Raw genomic sequence first — 18,648 nt, 5'->3', positions numbered from 1 at the left:
CTGATGTGAAAACCTTATTGTTCTAGGTTGTCCACTGAGTAAGTTGTTAACCTGCAGTTAACATGTGCCACTGGAAGGGGGTGGCATGGAGAATGCTTTTATTACCTTTGGGGGGGTTGGGTTTGGGGTTGGTTGTTTGTTTTGTGACAAGGTTTTCTGTATAGCACTGTCTGTCATGGAACTTGCTTTGTAGACCAGGCGAGTGTCAAACTCATGTAGCTCTACCTGCCTCTGCCTCCAGGGCTGGGACTAAAGGCATGTGCCACTACACCTGGCTTGGAAATCCTTCTTAAACAAGATTTAGCACATGTATGACCAAATAACAATGCCCAAAATACAAATTCTTCCTAGAGCTATAACAAAAAGAAGATGGACAAGCAGACAGGCAGGCAGGCAGGCAGGCAGACAGACAGGCAAGCAGACAGGCAGGCAGGCAGACAAGCAGACAGGCAGACAGACAGACAGACAGGTAGGCAGGCAGGCAGACAGACAGGCAGGCAGACAGACAGACAGACAGGCAGGCAGGCAGACAGGAAGCAGACAGGCAGGCAGGCAGGCAGGCAGGCAGGCAGGGTGGAGCAGGAGACACAGCTCAGCACTTACCAACAGTTCAGAGCACTGGCTGCACTTCAGAGGCTCTGAGCTCTGTTCCCGGCACTCACAGAGCAGGTCATCACTGTCTGTAACTCCAGGTTCAGGGGCCCCAGCGCCTCCTCTGGACTCAGAGGGCATGTGTATGATATACTTGTGTACATGAAGGCAAAACATTCATACAGGCAATACATTTGACAAAAGAAGAAAATAAACAAAAATGCGTAATAAACTATTTAGTCCCAGTAAGTAGAAGCATTTAGAGCCACAGAGGCTCTCACTTTCTTGTGGTTTAGTTTGTTTTTGAAATAGGATCTCACGAAGTGACACTGGTTGGCCAAGAACTCAATGTGCAGAGCTGACTGGCCTCAACATTCCCTCACTCTCCTGCCTCTGCCTCTGGTGCAGAAATTGCACACAGGCACCACCACACCTGCCTGGTGTTTTGCTCACCTTCTTAGCAGAGTTTAAAGGCTTGGCAAGCTCTTCGTATGCAGTATGTATGAAGAATAAATTGGCCTTTTCCCTGTACTAGTGGCACACTTTAACTTAAAATACAGATGGTCAGGGATAGAGAGGTGGCAGTTACGAGTATGCATTGTTCTTTCAGAGGACCTGATTTCAGTTCCCAGCCCCCGCATCAGGTGGCTCCCAGCTGTCTGGAACTCCAGTTCCAGAGCAGCTGATACCTTCCTCTGGCCTCCTCGGGTACACACTTGAACACACACACCACACACACACATACCACACACACACACACACATACCACACACACACCATACACACACACACACACACCATACGTACACATTACATTCAGACACACATACACACAAATAATAAAGATAAAATCTTTTTAACTTCTAAAGTAAGAATTATCTTGGTCAGGTATTGTGCCATACTCATCATCCCTGTGCTCAGGAAGTTAAGGCAGATTCAAGGCCACACTTAGCTGCAGAGTGAAACCTTGCCTCAAACAGAATGAATTTCCTTTTATCCAGCAATGTTATTCTAAAACCTTTATTATAAAAAAAAAAAAAAAAAATAGAGGAATCTTCACTATCAGGCAGTTAAAAATGTTCACCATGGCATCAGTAGCAAAATGCTGAATGAAACATAGCCTAAATATTTATCATAAGAACGCGTTTTTAGAGCTGGGAACGTGGTTCAGTTGATAGAGTGCTGTCCACATTAACCAGTCCCTGGATTTGATCCCCGAAACCGCACAAGCCAGGTATGTCTGCACTTGCAGCACCCCGGAGGCAGTGGCAGGAGTGCCGAGAATTTAAGGGCTTCCTTCCTCTACTTCGTGGCAAGTTCAAGGCCAGCCTGGGTCAGCTCTGAAAACCCTCGTGTCAGAGGCTCCTCGTGCACGCGCTTCCGTCAGGTGCGGAAGTTTTGTGGGCCACTGGTCTTAGGGCTGTTTGATACATTTATTTATTTGTTTCTGTTTTTGTTTGTGTGTTTGTGAGGGTCAGAGGACAACTTGCAGCTGTAGTTCTCTCCTTCCACCTTGTTGGTCCTGGGGATTGAACTCGGGTCATCAGGCTTGGCTGCAGACACCTTTGCCTGCTAAACCATCTTGGCCTCCTGCAGTCCTCTCCCATCTCTCCCCATCACTGCTCCCACGAACAGCTGATCTGACGCACAATGGCCCAGGCACAGGATGTGGATTCCCTGTGTGCTGCTTGTCCTGTGTGTCACTTGCTGGAGGGCACAAGACAGCACCGCAGCCATCGCATGGAGGCGTCCTTGGCAGCCATCCCCCTTGGCCTCTGTGTACGGGCATGCAGACTGGCTGTGGCAGGGGTTTTAAGCAGTCAGGTTGGCTTTTCGAAGTGAGTGCCCATGGAGCAGGAAGCAGCCGAAAATGAATGACAAGCTCCTGGGAGCATTCCCGATCCAGAACCTTTGAGCTCTGGGCGACTCTCATCCTTTTTACGGAAAAGGGGTGTTTATGGAAGCTACAGCCTTCACTAAAATGAGAGAAACATCTGCAGGTCAAAAGCTGCCCAGAAACACGTCCTGAATGTGAAAATCAAAAACTCTCTGATAGCTACCATGATGTCATAAATGGAAAATTCCACACTTCAGTTCATGTGATAGGTCATAATGAAAGTGTGAACATGCTAAAAATACCATATGAAATTGTAGTGTAGGGCATATGTGATATTCAACAGAGTATCAGTGCATGGGGTCTTATTCCCAAGATGTCCTACTGAGCATACACAAGTACCGAAGAAATTCCTGAAACTCGGACCCGCGAATTCCAGATGCAGGAAATAGCCTGCCTCAGGACAAGTGCCACCCCTCAGGGAGGGCTGTCAACCACAGGCTTTCTGGACTTGTCTTATGGTGCTGCTTTTACCCAAAACTTAACGAAGATCCAGAGAGCTTTGTGCCAGGGTTGCACATCCCAGGAGCCATGGCAAGATGCCAGGCAGACAGAGGGTGTGGCGTGTCAGCAGTGGGAAGCTAAATGGGCCTCCAAGGCCAAAGGTAATTGAATCTGTTTTGAAAGGAGTAAATGTAGCCAGGCAGAGTGACTCACGCCTGTAACCCAGCCCTCAGGGGGTAGAAGCCAGCTTGGATTACATGGCAAGACCCTGTCTCAGAATAAAAAACAAAACCAAAAGGGATGAGTGTGTCACCTGCCGGGTAACGTACAAGTTCAGTCCCAGACCCATGTGGTGGAAGGAGAGAGCAAACTTCCGAAAGTTGTCCACTGTCCTCCAAGCACACCCAGTGACACGTGCACACATGCGCACACATATCTTAAAAGTACCAAAAGACAGTCAAGTTAGTTAATTGAAATTTAAAGATCAAAGCATGTTCACGCCCTTAATTCAGGTCTGCTTTAGCTGCTGGGCGTGTGAAAGTGGCCTGAGGGGCTGGAGAGATGAGCTTACAACCACAAACAGGAGAATGGTCTGAGACCAGCCAGTGGCAGCTGTAAGTGGGACGCTGTCAGCAAGTAGGAAGAGGGTGCCCACAGGGGGTGGGCTCCAGAAACAGGGCCTGGGGAGCACCAGTGAGGGTCCTCCCTGAAGTGGAGTTGATAGACCCTTATCACAGACATCTAGGTAACGTCCAGACCGAGCAGGTTTTATTTAGGAATGTACACGTGTACACACACACACACACACACACACACGTGCGTGCAATAACAGTTAGTGAAAAAAGAAGCCATGAATTTGTAGGATTGCCGGGAGAGGTATGTAGGGTGACTTGGAGGGAAGAAACAGAAGGGGGAAATGTAACTATATTATAATCTCAAAAACGAAAAAAGTAAAAAAAAAAAAAAAAGAAAGAAAGAGAAAGTTTTTTCTTAAAGAAATTAGTAAATTGACTAAATGTGTCTGTGTTTTTGCAGAACGTGCCCACCATGGGAGTCATTGCCGTAGTCCTGGCCACACACCTGTGTGATGAAGTCAGCCTGGTAGGCTTTGGCTATGACCTCCGCCAGCCCCGGACCCCTCTGCACTACTATGACAGTCAGTGCATGGGCGCCATGAACTTGCAGGCCATGCACAACGTGGCCACAGAGACCAGCTTCCTCCACAAGCTGATCCTGGAGGGCGTGGTGACGGACCTCAGCGGGGGCATCCATCGTGCCTTCTGAGCCCGGCAAACCTCACGGAGAGATGCGGCGGGAGCCGGGATGAGCCAACAGCCTCCACGCGCATTTCGCCCCGAGGCTGCTTTGACGCGCAGCTGGAGTTTTTAATATTAATTAAAAAAAAAAAAAGAACAACAGAAATTTAGCCCCTCCCCCTTTGTCCTATTTATTTGAATTCAGTGTTGGGTTTTGCACATTTTTATAAGTTAATTCTAAGACTGGGATTGGAAAGACTTTTCAAAGAGAATTGTATGGAATGATACTTTATTGTATTTTAAGGAAGTAATTTAATTTGCAAAAACTGTACTCTTGTATTCCGCAAGTGAGTAGCCGGTGATGAGGTGGGCGGGGCCGCTGCCCTGTGGGATGGCCCTGGGTTCTGCTGCCGCTGCCCTATGGGATGGCCCTGGTTCTGCTGCTCTCCGTGGTGGAGCTGCTGGCAGAGAAACTCGCCGCCTCACCGCCTCACCGCTGGAAGGCGCAGGAAGTTGGGGCCGCAGCCGCCTTGCCAGGAGCCTCCGGGACTCACCCAGGGCAGCTGTCGCGGAGGCTGCTGCTGGCGGGCGAGCCGCTGCAGGCCGCACTGCCCGGCTGGGCTGCGGGAGCACTCTTCCCGCACCCGCAGGGCACTTCTGAACTTCCGGAGGAGTGTTCTTTCCTGCCCTTCCAGAGCACTTACAGGTTACTCACAGTGCAGCGACGTTTGTCAGAGGTGGGGAGCGTCAAAATTATGACAAAGCCTTTGCCATCCAGAGCCATGAGGAGTGATCCCTCTCCAGGGATGGTCCCGTTTCTGAAGCACTGGACTGAAATCCTCCCATTGTCGTAACTTAATAAAAAGATTTTCAAATGGCTGACAGTGTATACCAAGCAATGTCAAAAAAAAAAAAAAAAAAGTGGAAGAAAATAAAAGCTTCTGAGGAGGCCTGTGACCTCGGTGTTGTGACTGTTTCTTTATTCCTTCACTGGGAAATCTTCTCCACGAAGTGGAGACGTCACGTGGATGCTGCATAGTGAGGGGGGAGTCGGGTGCCTCATTCCTGGCCTTTGACCCAAGTCCAGGCCCCTCTGAGAGGTGGTGGGTGCCTACTCTTTAACACTGACAAAATTCCAGGTCCAGGGGAACTTACTAAAAGAAAGCATTTCATTCAGGGCTCAGGGTTCCGGAGGGTGAGTCCGTAGCCACCATGACAAGGAGCGTGGCACAGGCAGGGAGGCATGGCAGCAGGTGGGCATGGCGGCAGGCAGGGCAGCGGGCAGGTAGGCATGGCAGCGGGCAGGTGGGCATGGCAGCGGGCAGGTGGGCATGGCAGCGGGCAGGTGGGCATGGCAGCAGGCAGTGGGCGGGCATGACAGCGGGGTGGGCATGGCAGTGGGCGGGCAGGCATGGCAGCAGGCGGGCAGGCAGGGCAGCGGGCAGTGGGCAGGCATGGCAGCGGGCGGGCAGGCCTGGTGCTGGAGCAGCTGCTGAGACCTCATGGCTCACAAGCAGGAGGCAGACAGAGCTAACTGGGAGTGGGGGCTTTTGAAACCTCAAAGCTTACCCCAAGCGACACATCTCCAACAAGGCCACAGCTCCTAATCCTCCCCAAACAGTTCCACCAGTGGGGACCAAGCATTCAAATCTGAGCGCAGGGGATCGTTCCCATCCAAACCATCACAGAAGGTCTCAGTCGCCCTGGCCCCATGCTCCAGCTCGTCCTAGTCAGCGGCCTAGTCTCTGGTCTCAGAAGGTTAATGCGGCCATTTCCCATCATCTGCTGTGCCTTGGTTCTGCAGTTCCTCCCTGCCCGGGCTGACTGGTGCCTCTCCGGTCACTCCACTGCCCTGCAGCCCCAGGGAAACCTGTTCCCAGTGGACAGGAAGTAGTTGGCAACACAAAACCCCATCTCCGGGGCTGAAGTCCTGCAGAGGGACTGCAGAGGAAAATAGTGTTTCTCTGATCGGTTGTCTCTCTTAAACTCTGCAAGGCAGCTTCCCTGTCCGTCAGAAGACATTGGTAAGTACCGCTGCCAGTGAAATGAGCCAATTTAAGCCAAATTAGAGTAAATAAAGGATGGTTTGTTGGGAGGCAGCCCTCGGTGGGTTCTCCGACCTCACAGGAGAACGTCAGTGAAGTTGCCATGCAGAGGGAGACAGAAGAGTCAGGGGCAGAAAGAGAAAGTGCCTGTTCACAGTGAGAAGAGAGGAAATGCGGAGATGAGGGGCAGAACCAAAATGTTTGGACTTTATAGTGGGGGGTCTCTGGGGAGGGGAAGCCCATCCTCTGGGCTGGAAATTTCAGGGTAGAGGGCAGGTGTGCCAGCCGTGCCCTCTAACAGACAGGGACTGAGGGATGCTGGGACAACCCAGAGGCCGGGTCTGCTTTGGTATGTAAAATAGGCACCTCAGCCACTTGTCCCAGGTCTGAGTCCCAACAGCTGCTCTCTCCAGTAGGCGCCCTAGCCCTCATACACTCTTCTGCAATGTGCGCTGAGCCTTGCCGAGTGGGGATTGCTATACATGCTTTCATCTGCTGCAAAGAAACTTAGTGAGAGACGAGAGCTGCATTTATGTACGGGTGTGAGGGTAAGTATTGGGAATACAGTTGGAAGATACAGACTTAGCCAACTGGCAGTAGCAGGTCCTCTAGGGGTTATGACCTCCCCAGCCTTGGCTTTTTGGCTAGGCTCTGGTAGCAAGCTTGACTTCTTTTCTGTTGAGTGGGCCTTGAGCTATTGGTCACCTCCACTGAGGAAGCGCCGCTTTCATCACCGGCCATCTTGCTAGGCTGGTCATCTTACAGTGGACTGTGGTAACTTTTCTCCCTCAAAGCTAGAGCACAAAGGAGATAGCACTTTCCTTCCGGGAGGAGGCTTCTGGGTCGGTACCCACTTGCTTCGCCCATGCCCTGTGACACTCAAGCCTGCACCTGCTAATACAGTAGTTACCTTGCTCATCACTGCGGTGAAATGCCAGCAGAAGCAGCCGAAGGTGAGGGAGGCTCTCAGTTTAGGGGGTGCAACTCGCCATGGCAGGGAAGGCACGGCAGCTGGAGCAGCTGTCTGGTGATGGGAGTTTGCAGGGCCAACACAGATCAGGAAGAACAGAGGACTGGAAGCAGGGCCTGACCTCAGTAGCCTATGTCTGCCAGCTCGGCCTTACTTCACAAAAGTTCCATGATCCCCAAGTGATGCCACCAACTAGAGACCAGGGACCATGTGTTCACTCATACGAGTGAAGGAGATTTTTTTTTTTAAATCCAAAGGGTTAACAGCTTCCATTAGCTTGCAGACCTCGTCCTGCTGCCACCTATTTTGCCTCTATAAACAATATAGTTTCTGCTCCTCTTTCACTTCTCCTTCCTCACAGACAGTGAGCAGATGCTGCAGTAAACAGCAAGGCTTGGCAGAGACCAGTAGGAGTTCATGGGACAGCATCCTCAGGAACATCTAATCAGCATTGTGCGTGCATCATGCATGTGTGTGTTGCAGGCTGTACATGAGTGCGTGTGGAGGTCAGAAGCCAGCTGCAGAGAGTGTTTCCTTGCTATCCACCTTTTAATTCTGAGTCTTGCCAAGGAGGGCAGACTGGCAGGCCAATGAGCTCCTGGGATCTATCGGACTTAATTACGCCTCAAACACTGTGACCCCGAGGCAGCTTACAGAAGAAAAGAGTTCACTTGCCGTAAGAATCTGCAAAGCTGCAGCAGAGGCAGCAGGTGCCAGGCCGGCAGCTGGGGAAGCCGCTGGGGACTCACATCAGGAAACAGAGAGCGGGGCCCACCCTCCGAGACACACTTCCTCCAGCAAGGCAACCCCTCCTCAACCTGGACAGCACCACCAACTGGGACCAGGTATTCAGATGCCCCAGGCTCTGCGGACATCCCTGTCCCCACTGCCCGTCGCTGCCTCCACAGCACTGGGATCACAAGTGTGCACCATCACACATGGCTTCCTGCACATGTGTTCCGGGGAACGCACTCAAGTTCTCATGTCTGTGAGAACTTCACCAATGCCCCCAACCCTCCAGCATTTCAGAGTGGAAATGCCCCGCCCCGGCCCCGCCTCCGTACCTGTTTGTCAGGGAGCAGACCTTCTCCGGGGTATTGTAAGGCTGACCGCCAGTGTCAGGAGTCGAGGGTGAGTTAGAGAGCATTCCAGGCACATAGGTGTGCCCTTCTTACACGGGTGGAATTGCCAGTGTCTAAGCGGGGTGTCTACGGGGTGGGGGAGGGCGAGATGCGTTCTGCGTGTTCAAATGCTCCTGGAACTGTGAGCTCCGGGGACGTTGAGTGGATTTCACTCATTCTGTTTTCACCTGCAGAGCCTAGACCTCATCCTTACAGGGAATAGAGTTAGTTCTGGCCTTAGAACAATGATTTAAGGATGGGGGTGAGGATAGGGTGACTGTGTACTTAGAGAAAGCTCAGCCAGCACCTTACAAAATCATGTCATGTGTGCTAGTCTTCTTGCTTGCTTCGTCGGTGTTCCTCTTGCTTTACACACAAAAAAAGCCAAGTCTGTTTCCACAGACTGTGGTGTGGGGACTGTTAAAGCCCTATGTTTTAGCAGCATTCCAGCCCTGTGGCCCCTTACTAGATATCAAAGGGATTGTAAATTTGCCCTTTCACTATCTCAAGGAAACGTTTTAGACCAGCACTGTAGCAAAATAAATCATCCAAATGTGTGACATGTTTGTGTATGTGTGAGTGTGCGTGAACTTGGGTGCATTCGGGAGGGTGAACACACACAAGCACCCCTTCCTCTGGAGGGGGAGACATCATGGTCCGACCTTCTGGCTGTTCCCCCTACCCAGGTCATTTTACAGAGCATGAATTTGTGTTCATGGAGCACCAGACTGCTCTGGCTGGAGATGACCCTGACCCTGACCCTGACCCAGGACATACAGATGGTTTCAGCCAGGTTCTCCACAGGGAAAGCACAGGCTTACCAGCTGACCTACATTGTCTGAATAAGAGTTTTGCTAATTCCCAATGTTACTAAACGGGCTGAGCCCGGTGTGGTGGTACACACATTAAATCTCAGCACTCGGGAGGCAGAGGCAGGCGGATCTCTGGGAGTTTGAGGCCACCCTGGTCTATAAAGCAAATCCAAGACTGCCAGGGCTGCACGGAGACACCTGTCTCAAAAGAACAAAAAAAAAAAAAAAAAAAAAAAAGAAAGAAATTGCAAATCTACTGAGCAAAGACGAAACTCATATACCGTTATGATACGTAGACTAAGCAATGTTCTTTTAGTTTTCTTATGATCACATTTGGGGCTGGAGAGGTCACTCAGTTGTGCTTACCCAGCATACCTGAAGCCCTGAGTTCAAACCCCAGTATGAACTGGGCACGGTGGCACAGGCCTCTAAGCCCGCACTTGAGGTAGAGGTTAAGCAGTAATCCTCACCCTTCCTAATGCTGTGACCCTTTAAAATAAACAGTTCCTCATGTTGTGGTGGCCCCAACCATACAATTATTTTCATTGCTACTTCATAACTGTGACTTTGCTACTGTATGAACCAAAATTAAATATCAGATATGCAGGATATCTGATATGTGACCCCTGAGAAAGGGTTGCTCGACCCCCAAAGGGGTTGAGACCCACAGATTGGGAAACCCTGGGCTAGAGGATCAGGAATTTAAGGTCATCTTTAACTTCATAGCAAGTAAGACCGACTCAAGATATATGAAACCCTGTCTCTAAATAAATCAATTAATTTTTCAAGTGGTTATGAAGGAAGACAAGTTCAGAGCTTTTCTTCTGCTGAGAAGTACGATGCCAGGAGTGCTGGTTTGGGTGGGGAAAGTCCCGTAGGCCCGTGTGTTTGAGCACGTGGTTCCCAGCTGGGGTCCTGTGTGGAGAGGTTGCAGAGCCCTCAGGAGGTGCCCCTTGCTGGGGAAGGACACCACTCGGGGGCACCGTGTGTTGACGCGCAGTGAGCCGCTCCTGGCAACGTGCCGTGCCCCCCACCTTATCCACCCCAGCCCTCTGCAGCCAGAGGCCACATGAACTCTCTTCCTTAACTTGCTTTTGGTCGTCTTCTTCACCGTTCTATTGCTGTGAAGAGACACCATGACCACGGCAGCTCATATATATATATAATTAATTGGAGCTGCTTACAGATCAGAGGTTTAGCCCATCGTCATCATGAGGAACACAGTGGCCGGCGCCGTGCTGGAGTAGTTGAGAGCCGCATCCTGATCCAGTCAGAGAGAACTGGGCCTGGGTGGGATTTTGAAACCTGAAAGCCCACCCCCAGTGAGACACTTCTTCCAACAAGGCCACGCCTCCGAATCTATCCAATTTACAAGCCTGTGGGGGGCGTTCTCATTCAAACCACCACAGTCTGCTTCATCACAGCAGCAGCGAAGTAACTAATACAGAGTCGTTCTCGGGCTGAGCTCCGTAGAAACCTCTGCGTGTGCGGCAGCTCTCACCTCTGTGTGGCTGCGAACGCAGAGAACGGGAATCTCTGGAGAGCGTGAAGAGGCTGACTTCTTGGTAGGCATCTTACGCAGCGATGTGAACAGCTGGCCCCACCCCACCTTTCAGCAGCTGGGCCACAGCCCCCAGCCCACCTTCAGGGATTCATTCCAAGACTCCTTGGATAGTACTAGACGTTTGCTGAATTTGTTCCTGGACCCAATACCCATGGCAAAGCTGACTTATAAACTCAGCCACAATAGAGGAGTTAGGTGAGGCTGGAGAGATGGCTCAGCAGTTACAAGCATTGCTCTCGCAGAGGAGCAAGATTCCTGCTCCAGCTGCCTGTGCCACCAGTTTCAGGGGATCTTCTGCCCCCTTTAGGCCTCCACAGGAACTGCATGCACATGATGCACTTAACAAACTGGCAGGCAAACCCCCATAAGCATAAAACACAAACAACTACATTATTCTTTAAAAGATTAGCAATAATTAATAATAAAATAGAGCAATTATGGTAATGCAATACAAAATTACTTAAAATGTATGAATTATTTATCTTCTGGAATTTTCTACTTAATGCTTTCTTTCTGTAGCCATCCACGGGACATTGAAACCACAGAAAATGGAATTCTGTGCGGAGAGAGCTACTGTAACACTAAAAATTGGGGTGTTCAAAACATATTGTTACTTAGTTGTGTTACCTGGGTTACATTTGGCTTATTGAAGAAATTCAGTTCCAATAAAAGTTGGCATTAAATAGAACCATATTTATCATGCTGCGTAAAACTCAAGTCCAGGTGGATCAAAGACCTTGACATAAAACTAGAGGCTCTAAATCTATTAGAAGACAAAGTAGGGAAATGTCTGGAACTCATTGGCACAGGAGACAACTTCCTGAACAGAACACCAAGAGAACAGGCTCTATGAGCAACAATTAATAAATGGGATCTCATAAAACTGAAAAGCTTCTGTAAGTGAAAGGACACTGTCAATAGAACAAAACAACAGCCTACAGACTGGAAAAAGAACTTCACCAACCCTACATCAGACAGAAGGCTATATCTAAAATATTAAGAAATATCAACAAATCAAATAATCCAATTAAAAAGTGAGAAACAGAGCTAAACCAAGAATTCACAACAGAGGACTCTTGAATGACTTAGAAGCACTTAAAGAAATGTTCTATGTCCTTAGCCATCAGAGAATGCAAATCAAAATGACTCTGAGATTCCTTCTTACACCAGTCAGAATGGCTAAGATCAGAAACTCAAGTGACAGCACATGCTGGAGAGGATGTAGAGAAAGGGGAACCCTCCCCCATCACTGGTGAGAGTGCAAACTTGTACAACCTCTCTGGAAATCAATCTGATACTTTCTCAGAAAATTGGGACTAGTTTTACGTCAAGACCCAGTATACCACTCCTGGGCATACACCCAAAAGATGCTCCATTATACAACAAGGACATTTGCTCAACTGTATTCATAGCAGCTTTACTGGTAATAGCCAGAAGCTGGAAACAACCCAGATGTCCCTCAACTGAAGAATGGATAAAGAAATTGTAGTGCATTTACACAGTGGAATGCTACTCAGATATTAAAAACAAAGAAATTATAAAATTCACAAGCAAATGGATAGAACTAGAAAAGATCATTCTAAATGAGGTAACCCAGACCCAGAAAGACACACATGATATGTGCTCACTTATAAGTGGATATTAGACCTATAGTACAGGATAACCATAGTACAATCCACAGACCCAAAGAAGCTAAATAACAAGGAGGGGAAGGGAGAGTGCTGGAGTGTCACTCAGAAGGGGAAATAGAATAGACAGCAGAGGTAGATGAAGAGAGGGAACTGGGCAGGAGATGGAATGGGGAGGGAAACAAGGGTCAGGGTCAGATGTGGGGGCGGGAGGTGAGAGGGCTGGGAACAAGAAGGGAAACTGAGGGAGGATGGAGGCCTGTGACAGGGCAGGCTCCTGGGAGGATAAGGGTGTGACTCTAGCTGAGACTCCTAACAAGGATGGGCGGCATGAAGACTGAAGTGACCACCTCCTAGCCAGGCAGGACTAGCGGAAGGAGGGGAACAACAGCCCACCAACGGAACCGTTGATCCAAAAATTACCCTGCCTATAAGCAGTGCAGGGATAAAGAGGGAACAAAGATGGAGGGAAAGTCCAACCTGAGACCCACCCACAGGAGAGAGCCAGCCCCTAAGATTATTAATGATGCTACAGTATGCCTGCTTACAGGAGCCTAACTTGACTGCCGTGGAGACAGATGCTGGAACTTGCAGCCAAGCATGGGGTGGAGCTCCAGGGTCCTGTGGAAGTAGTGGGGGAAAGATGGAAGGACCTGGAGGGGACAGGAACCTCACAAGAAGACCAGCAGAGACAACTAACCCAATCCCATGGAAGCTTTCAGAGACATCAACTAAGGCGCAAGCCCGGTAGACCTAGGCCCCCTGCACATGCATGGCTGATGGGCAGCTCGATCTTCATGTAGGTCGCCTGGCAAATGGAGGGGGGGGGCTGTTTCTAACACGGACTGTATTGCCTGCTCTTGGATCACTTCCCCCTGGCAGGGCTGCCTGGCCTGGCCTCGGAGAATGAGGATGTGCTCAGTCCTGCTGTGACTCAGTGTGGTTGCTGTGACTTGGTGTGACTTGGGAAGATTTCTGGGGGGAGAAAGAGAAAGGGGAAGGGGAAACAGGGGAAGGGAAGAACTGGGAGCAAAGGAGGGAGGAGCCACCCTTGGGATGTAAAGTAAATAAACTGAAATTAAAAAAAGGAAAAAAAGTTGGCATTAATGACAAATCCATTTAAAATATTAACTTACTGAGTGGGAAGGTCACATTCTGAATGAACAAAGAGTAATATGAGCAGAATGATAGCTGAAATAGCTGTGTTCAGAGAGAGACTGTCAAGGCTGAATAAGAACAGGGGGCCAAGTTGGGCAATGGGAGCACGCGCCTTTAATACCAGCACTTGGAAGGCAGAGACAGGCGGATCTCTGTGGATCTTTTGAGGCTAGCCTGGGGCTACAGAGTGAGTTCCAGGACAGCCAGGGCTACATAGAACAAGCCAAAAGAACAGTAGGCCAAAGGAAAGGTATCTGCACACTGACACTCAGATCAGAAGATTCCACCAGGGCCAGCAAGGCGGCTGAGCTAGTCCTGGTGATTGCCACCAAGCCTGAGGACCTGAGTTTGATTCTCAGGTCTCACGTGGCAAAAGGACAGCATCTCCTCCTGCAGGCTGTCCTCTGACTTCCACAGGCATGCTGTGGTGTGCTTGCATATGCAAACAAATGCAAGAAAGGCATTTTATTAGGCTGACATCTGGAGTGGGAAGAAAGTGAGTGTTAGCTGTAAGGAACTGAGAACCCCAGTGTCCATCTGTATCTAAGCCATAAATCTTTGCTAATTTTTTAATACCCTCTAAGGCACCCATAATAAGCCCCTGCCAATCAAACACATTCCGGGCATGGTCTCATGTAGCCCAGGCTGTCCTCAGACTTGCTATGTAGCCAAGGATGATCTTGAACTTCTGAGCCTTCTTCATCCACCTCCCAAATGCTAGGATTACAGGTGTGATCCTATTACATAAAACCCCTGGTTTATGAGTTTCTGGAGATCAAAGCCATGGTTTCATGAATGTTTGACATGCATTCTACCATCTGAGTAAAATACATATGTATTTGACTTCACATCTTTGATGGGCTTTAAAGATGGACCAGGGATGATCTAAGATGGTACATGATGAATAACTCAATCCTAGACTCCTAGCTCAGAGGGTCTTTATGCTACATAAGCAATACATAAACTTCTTTTCCATTTGTAATTGTCCTGGCAGTGTAAATAATGTCTTAGGAGAAAGCATCAGAAGCTGAATATATTTTAGGGAAACATTATTGCTTAAGTTTGCAAAGCAAGGTGTGCTCCCTGCGCCTCAGCGCCTACCAGCTCTTGCAGGCTTGGACCTCCTTGGGGTGGGATGCTGTGGCCTGGGGTGGTCAGGCTACCTTATCACAGCAGCAGAAACGGACCCAGGACAAATCGTCCTGGGCTGGAAGCCCTGTATTATTCCAGGCAGTCGTAGCGAGCTCCTTAAGCAGCTTTAGAAACCAAAGCATGTAGCTCAGTTGTATCACACATCTGTCTGCAGGGCGGGGGGGAGGGGGGAAAGCATCTCTTGTTTACTCACTAAAGCTTGATGGTATGTGTGTAGTAGGGACTTGGTCGTTCTTAATCAGGCAGTTGTCTCTTTAAAGTATTGGGGGGGCAAAATAGCTTTTCTGCTCCTCAAGTGTGCTGCTCAATAAGAGAAGAAAGTGAGGTTCAAAACTGCACACATGAACTCTCCTCGTCTGTTTGCTCTGCTGTAACAAAGCGCCTTGGACTGGGAAGCCTACAAACAAAAGAAGTCCGTGTTTGCTCAAGGCTGAAGACAAGAGGATTCCTGGTTCTTAGATGAGGTTATAGTGAGCTTTAGGTCAGCTTGGCACATCCTACAATCACCTGGGAAGAGGCTTGGTGAGACTGTCTACGTGGGTGGCCTTTGTGTGTGTGTGTGTGTGTGTGTGTGTGTGTGTGTGTGTGTTAGGGGAGGGTAAGTGAACTTGAGTGGAAATGCTCACAAAGTCCAGAGGAGGGGCTGGATCCCCTGGAGCTGCAGTTACAAATGGTTGGAAACAGCTCAACATTGGTGCTGGGAACGGAACTCCAGTCTCTGGGAGAGCAAGAAGTGTTCCTAACGTCTCCCCTTCCTGCTAAGCTGTTCCTGGTCAGGATCCTTGTTTACAGCGACGGAAATGGAACTAGGACAATATTGCTGCAACTATTCAAATATTGCTTTCCCTAACACCTTCAGGCCCTACCCCGACATCATTGCTCTCATGTTGGAGATTATTTCAATGCATTCGGGGGAGGTGCAGTCCATACCTTATCTTTCACCAGTTCACAGGCACATGCCTGCATGCACACCCACATACATGCATGCACGCAACAATAGCCAAAATTAAAGGCCAAAATCCTACAAGAGTTTGGACTCTTGCAGAAGATAATTTTGTTGATAGAGTAGCCTATCAGTGGCTTTTCCTTCCCCACTTCTGCCTGTGGCCAGTGTGTGTCACTTGTCCTTCGTCGGAGAACGCTGTGTGCTCTGTGATCTCAGGATGTCAAGGGAGGTCAGAAGGGTCAGAACCTCAGCCCTCCTCCCGACCCCCTGCTCCGCTGATCTGGAGCTATTCATCACAGGGAGGCTGACAGAGATGGAAAAAGCATCTGGCTGACTTCCGGCTTCACAGACCAGCATTTCCTCCTGCGCACAGAAGCCGGGCATGGCCTGTCTGGAAGGTTCAGGCAGCCTTCCCATTCATGAGCAGGTCAGACGTCCCAGGGTCGTCTTTAGACGACAGCATACTCATTCATATGTCGCTTTGTTGTTTCTAGATTTATCTCCAGAGTCACTTTCCGTGGCCTTGTCCATCTCAGTCTGAAGCAACTCCAAACTCTCTGCAGAACTCTCCCCCGTTTCTGATCTCCCCAGGCCCCTTGCTCACTGCCCATACTGTAGTCTGGCTCAGCCCCTCACAACCAGGAAGGGTGTCTCCTCTTCAGGAAGAGGCATGGCTTGAATGAAGAACACAGCCGGAGTCCCAGCTTCCTGCGGCGGCAGAGAGTTGTCCTTTCTGTTGTTGCTGCTGTCCAGTCTTGAATACTGCTGAAACGTGACACATTTTAAGTATTCTTTTCTTCAGTGTGAGAAAGAAAAAAAAAAGACAACAACATCACTTGTTTGGATTTATTTATTTGTTTTTGGTGTCTCTGAGAATAAGAAAATAATATGTAACGTCTTCAGTGGAGCAGCTTCATGTCCCAGTAGCCCAAATGCTGTCCCGCCATGCACTGGAAAGTCAAAACTTCTATCAACACGCATGGATGGAACTGATTGTGAGCAAAGAGAGAAAACATACGTTTGAAGTGTTAGTCCTAGTAGCCACGATGGAAAAAGAAAGTCAGCGTATCCAAGGAATTGCCGTGCCAGGAGCTTGCGGGACCTTCGGCACTGCATCATCTGGCCTAAGCGTCCAGTTTCCCCACTTGACGTTGCTCTGGCAGAGGCAGAATAGAGGCCCCGTGTGATCTGCCCGTGGAAAACGCAGCCCTGTGTTTTCCAAAGCTGGGAACCGAAATTGAAATGATGATGGCTTGATTGTCACACACACTAAGTGTAGCAGATTCTGGACCATGGGCCTGCCACTGAGTGGAGCCCTCTGTGCTCACTGCTATGGCTCTGGCTGACCCTCCTTTCAGGCCTTTCCATTGCTAATGTGCAAACAAAACACGTGGGGTTCAGCCCACAGTTCCAGACAGACGCTCGTGGCTGTGTTAGTGCTCAGTAGGGCTTTCTCAAAGACACTGCCCCGGGCTTCAACCCGTCCCTGTCCAACTGACCGCCGTCAGCCCCCACAGCCCTCTGAGAGCGAAAACACAGGCTCCGCCCCACTGTACCAGAGTTTCCATCTAGCAGGGAGAATGTAATTAAGAAAGGTAGTGTAATGAGGGCACTGACGTCAGGGTTCTTCTAGGAAAATTCCATGCTGAGGTGAAGAAGGGCCACCCACAGGAGCTCTGACTTTAGGAGAGAAACCTCCTTCCTTATTTCTTCTTCTCTCTCTCTCTCTCTCTCTCTCTCTCTCTCTCTCTCTCACATACACACACTATCACACGTCTCATAAAGTTGCACTAAGAACATTAGGTCAGATTGGTATGTGTGTGTTCCCATTTGTCTGAGCACACGTGTGTGTCGCTAGTACATGTGTGTGCATGCTTGTGTGTGCCGGAGGTTGGTATCCCGTCTTCCTTGATCTCTCTCTCTACCCTAACCATCAAGGCAGCGTCTCCCAGCTGACCCCGGAACTCAGCAATACTGTTCAGTCTAGCTTGCTCTGGGGACCCCAGCTTGCCTTCCGAGCTCTGGGATTGCCCGTCTGGCACTTACGTGAGTTCTAGGAGTCTGAACTCCTGGCCTCACACTTGCACAGCAAGCGCGTTGCCAGCTTTCCCCTCATCCCCTGTTTTTGTCTCTTAATGTAAGCGTTTTGGTTCAGGCCTATGGCTGGAGGCAACAGTGGCAGCAGAGATCAAAGCTATGGGAAGTCATTAGCCATGGGACAGAGTTCCATGTCCGTCAAGTCTGGGCTGGGGAGGCAGAAGGCCAGAAATAGGTGTAGGCAGAGTGAGCTTGCTGAGAGCGGAAGTCAGGTGTCAAGACCCATTTTGTCAACTCATAGCAGGATGTACTTTAGCTTAGTAGCATGGCATGCCTCACTTTTCCTACCAAACCAGGATGGCAAATGGAGACTCGGACATGACCTCGTTGAGGGCTGAACCTCTGCAGGCCAACCTGAAGTCAATGTCAGGGTAAAGGGCAGTTGGACTCCCGGGGCAATATTAGTGGGGCAATATTAGTGGCAATATTAGTGACTCATACTTAAAAACCAACAATGTGACTAGACAGAAGAAGCTGTGGGGACCTGGGTGTTAAGTGTGATGGGGGGGATTTTGGAGGGGGACATGAGGAATCTGACTTCCTCATGGGCCTCACTGAAAACTGATTATGCTGGTGGTGGGGGCCTCAGCATCCTTCAGGCTGCCTTCTGACCCGGGATTCTGCTAGCCATTTATCTAGCTCCTTTGAGAGCCAAGAACAGAAGGCTACCTCTGCATCAACACTCATGTGCACGTGAGGCCATTCACAGCCCCTCTGGAATTTCTCCACTGTCATGAAGCCTCAGCAGGTCTGGGTTCACCTTGACTTCAATTGACTTTTGAAAAGGAAACAGCAAGCGTGGCTATTGTTAGTGGGCCGGTACACAGCGCCACCTGGTGTCAGGAAGCCATATGTACCATTCTCAGCACCGAGCTTAGTTTTTTGCAGGGGTCCAGAGCTCTCCAGCAGCTGGTACACAGAACCTTCCTGCTCTATTTGAGCCCTTTCTGTCTGACCACTCAGCTACAAG

At 49.6% G+C, this 18,648-nt stretch overlaps 1 protein-coding gene across 8 annotated transcripts in view; it reads left to right on the top strand.

Annotated features, from left to right (window-relative positions):
- St3gal5 (ST3 beta-galactoside alpha-2,3-sialyltransferase 5) overlaps positions 1-5,142 on the top strand; it is a 59,152-nt gene extending 54,010 nt beyond the window's left edge. For all 8 annotated transcript variants that reach the window (XM_060383538.1, XM_060383537.1, XM_021654052.2 and 5 more), the window contains one exon: positions 3,965-5,142. In XM_060383538.1, the coding sequence (XP_060239521.1) occupies positions 3,965-4,213 (249 nt within the window). In that variant the 3' untranslated portion in view covers positions 4,214-5,142. The remainder of the gene's footprint in view (positions 1-3,964) is intronic.
- The last annotated feature ends 13,506 nt before the right edge of the window (positions 5,143-18,648 follow it).

This window comes from Meriones unguiculatus, chromosome 5 (assembly GCF_030254825.1).
Source record: "Meriones unguiculatus strain TT.TT164.6M chromosome 5, Bangor_MerUng_6.1, whole genome shotgun sequence".
Classification (NCBI taxonomy): Eukaryota; Metazoa; Chordata; class Mammalia; order Rodentia; family Muridae; genus Meriones; species Meriones unguiculatus.
The sequence above is the reverse complement of the archived record's forward strand: the minus strand, read 5'-3'. Positions and strand labels throughout refer to the sequence as shown.